Below are 3,669 nucleotides of genomic sequence, written 5' to 3' on the forward strand. Positions count from 1 at the left end.
TAGCTTGTATAAGAAAGAATATAATAATTTACTATGTAATTTTCGAAATGTACCGGAATAATTGCTTAAGATGAATATTGTATTTGAAAAATTTTCCTAACCTAGCTATAATAAAATGCTAAAATTCGTTTGATTTTTGGTTTCTATATACCCATGATATTTTACAGGAAAAAATAATAGTGAATGTCGTGCGTCTAAAGAAAGATCCATAATAATAAATTATATATATCATTCATTTTTAGCGTCCCCTTCCGAAAAAAAAAAAACATGCATGAAGCATCAATGAAGGTTTAATTAATTATTGTAATTAAAGAAAGATTAAAATTGCAAGGACGGCGTTCATCTATGAAAACATATCATAAAAAACGATGAGGATAATTTTGTTTATTTCGCATCGATAATAACGATGATATATTGATATAGAAACTTCTATATAGAGGTTTCTATTTTAATTTATCAAATTTTGGATTTTGCATTAGAACAAAATAAGTAGTTATCTTCCCTTAGATACCGTTTATTCCAAGACAAAACTTCATAGATCATAGATAAAACTTTGAAAGAGCATTACATAAAACAAATGGTTTCAAATTGATTTTTAATTCATGTGAGTAATTATAATAATCATACTAGTTGTATACTAAAAAAAACTTTAAAAAAAATAACAAATTAATTTCTGATATTTTAATTTATAGATATTTAAATTTTTAAAAAATTTAAAAATATATTTAAATATTTGATTTTTTAAAATATGAATACATCAATTTTTTATTCTATTTTAGTAATTTATTTTAATTTAAAAATTTTTTTACGTATACATTTATATCAATCAGATCAATACAATAAGAGTCATATTTAATTTTTTTTTTTGCTTTAACAGACCTAAGTAAATATAATAGATCAATGTATCTATATTTTAAAAAAATGAAAGAATTAAATATCTGTAAATTAAAAAATCAAGAATTTTATTTTTTCAAAAAATTAAATTATATATATAAAATATATATTAAAATATAAAATATATATATAAAATAATTTATATAATATATATATATATATTTATATAATAATATATATCGAATAATTTTAGTTATTAACTTTAATATGCACATTATATTTTTTATTTTTAATTATATAGTTATTTGAGATTGCAGAAATATGTAGAAATAAAAAAAATAAAAATAAAAAAATCTGAAATGCATGTAAGACTTTATTTGTTTAAAGTGAAGTAAGGGGTAAATAAAAAAAAGAAAAAAATTAATTTTTTTTTTATAAATTACACGTCAAAATTTTAAATTTTTTTCTTCCTTCTCTTTTGTTTATCTACCATAAATTACACGAGAAATAGCGTGCAGCATACAAAGACTAGTAACAAAAACGACGTGGACGAGGAAGTTGTTCTAGAACACGTCATTTTCTTATAGTGGACAAGATATTGCCACGTGTACGGTGGATAACACACATACACACTCACCTCGTCCACTATAAATAGAGGGCCATGAATCTCCATGGAGAATCATCAGATTAACGTTCTATTTGTGTGTGTGAAGCCATTGTTGTTTCTTTAATTCGCTCATTTCTTTGTTTGTGAGAAATATGTCTGGCTGTGGCAGTGGAAGCTGTAGCTGCGGCAGCAGCTGCAAGTGCGGCAGCGGCTGCAGGTACATGAAAAAATCTTTCATGTTTAAATGTTTAATGATGAGTTTAAATAAACTTATTATGAATTAATGTATTAGTAGTACAAAATATATTTTTATATGACTGTTTAATTATATTTATTCAATTTTAGATAATTATTTATTAATTAATATAAAAATAATTATTTTTTTTTACAATACGTAATCGAATATATATATATATATATAATATTTACACTAATAGTATATTAATTAAAAAAATTTTATTATAATTTTTTTCAAATTCTTTATCCACAAATTCATTCATGTAATTAAAGTTTCATTATTTAATTTTTCCTTACATTTTCAGAGTTTCAATAATATAGAATTCATTATATATGATATTTTCTGTTATTAAAGAATTTATTTGTCCTTTTTATTATTTTTATAACAATTTTATTAGATAATCAATAAGTCTAACCAATAATAAATTAACAAAAAATTTTAAATTATATTTTATACTAATTAATTATCATTAGTTAATAATTATTTAAATTTTATTTTTTAAAAAATATAAAATTAATAATTATTAATTTCACAAAGAATATTTTTTAAACAAAGATAACAAAGATATTCATGCATAGATGGCGACTCAAGATCAGTTTCATAAAAATTATATATAAAATTTTTCTTGTTTTCAATTTTTAGTTTTTTTTTTTTTTTTTTTTTTGCATTTCTAGTTTACATTTGTCGTTAGTTTATTCCGTGATAAAAAAAATAGAATCATCAAAACTAAAAATATATATGATATTTTACATTAACAAAATTTGAATCTTAATATTTTCTATACTTGTTGAGAAATAATTAATTAATACTTTTCTTATTTGAAACAACACTAGCTAATTCCTTATTTTCTTCACTAAAAATACTGACTCTCTACTAATATTCTTTAGACACATTATTAATTATTTTCTTATTTAGAATAACATTAAAAAGTTATTTTTTAATTTTTAATTATTTAATTTATATTAAATTCTAGATCTTAAATTATAATTTTTTTAACTCTAAATTTTAAATAATAAATCTTAAATAAAATGTTGGCTAATATTAGCAACATAAAGTTTATCTTGTTTTTTATGGATTAAATACTTACCAAATTTTAATATAAGTGTTGGTTCGTATATTTTTCATAATCTATATTAAAGTACCTTTGAGTCTTTAAGTGTGGGGTTTTTATACGTGACTAATTGCAGCTGCAGCAGCAAAATGTACCCAGACTTGAGCTACGCAGAGAACACAACTACCGCAGCAACCCTTGTTATGGGCGTTGCACCGGCCAAGCCTCAATTTGAGGGTGGCGCTACTGAAATGGCCGCCGAGAACGGTGGCTGCAAGTGTGGGTCCTCCTGCACCTGCGACCCATGCAGCTGCAAGTAATAATGAATGAATGATGACGAGCTTTCTTATCTTGCTACCTTCACCTGTTGGAAATTCTAAGCAGAGATAACGTCATAAATACATACATAATAAATGTTTGCTTGTTTTTGTTTTGTGTTTGGTTCAAAATCGTTTTAAAATAAATGCTTTGTTGTGTGTTTGTTTGATCTTGTATTTCGCTTATATATTTGTATCATAAATCTCTGCTTATTAATGGAAACACTGTTTTATGGTATGAGAATAAGAGTTTTGCTGTTTAACTTCATAATTTCGGGCATACAGTGTTGTAATTAAAAGAAAAGTAAATAAATTAGGTTGAAAATAGTCAAATACATAACGACGATGCAATACAACACAAACATACTTGATTTTATTGAGATAGAGACATTTGCAGAATAACTAATCTGAAATCGTCGTAAAATCATTTTATTCGTCCATTTAAATAAATATTAAAAATTTCAATTTCAATTGTTATATACAACAACAGTTTAAACGCGACAATAACTCTTAAATAATGAAGCTAAGACAAATCTTTGTCATGATGCTATGATTTATTTTTTCAAGCACAAATTATAGAATTTTATTTTAGGATTCTAATACATATACACATCATAAACTC

General features: G+C 23.3%; 1 protein-coding gene across 1 annotated transcript; it reads left to right on the top strand.

Moving 5' to 3' along the window:
- Window positions 1-1,526: 1,526 nt before the first annotated feature.
- LOC112719706 (metallothionein-like protein 1) lies at window positions 1,527-3,266 on the top strand. The gene is made up of 2 exons (XM_025770371.3): window positions 1,527-1,658; window positions 2,867-3,266. Exons 1-2 carry the CDS (start codon window positions 1,594-1,596, stop codon window positions 3,048-3,050), a joined length of 249 nt encoding a protein of 82 aa, XP_025626156.1. The 5' UTR covers window positions 1,527-1,593; the 3' UTR covers window positions 3,051-3,266.
- The last annotated feature ends 403 nt before the right edge of the window (window positions 3,267-3,669 follow it).

The sequence above is a fragment of the Arachis hypogaea genome, chromosome 2, assembly GCF_003086295.3.
Source record: "Arachis hypogaea cultivar Tifrunner chromosome 2, arahy.Tifrunner.gnm2.J5K5, whole genome shotgun sequence".
Classification (NCBI taxonomy): Eukaryota; Viridiplantae; Streptophyta; class Magnoliopsida; order Fabales; family Fabaceae; genus Arachis; species Arachis hypogaea.

Coding starts and splice junctions, on each gene's coding strand:
- LOC112719706 (XM_025770371.3), top strand. CDS start 1,594: ATGTCTGGCTGTGGCAGTGGAAGCTGTAGCTGCGGCAGCAGCTGCAAG. Junction 1,659..2,866: donor AAGTGCGGCAGCGGCTGCAG/GTACATGAAAAA, acceptor GACTAATTGCAG/CTGCAGCAGCAAAATGTACC.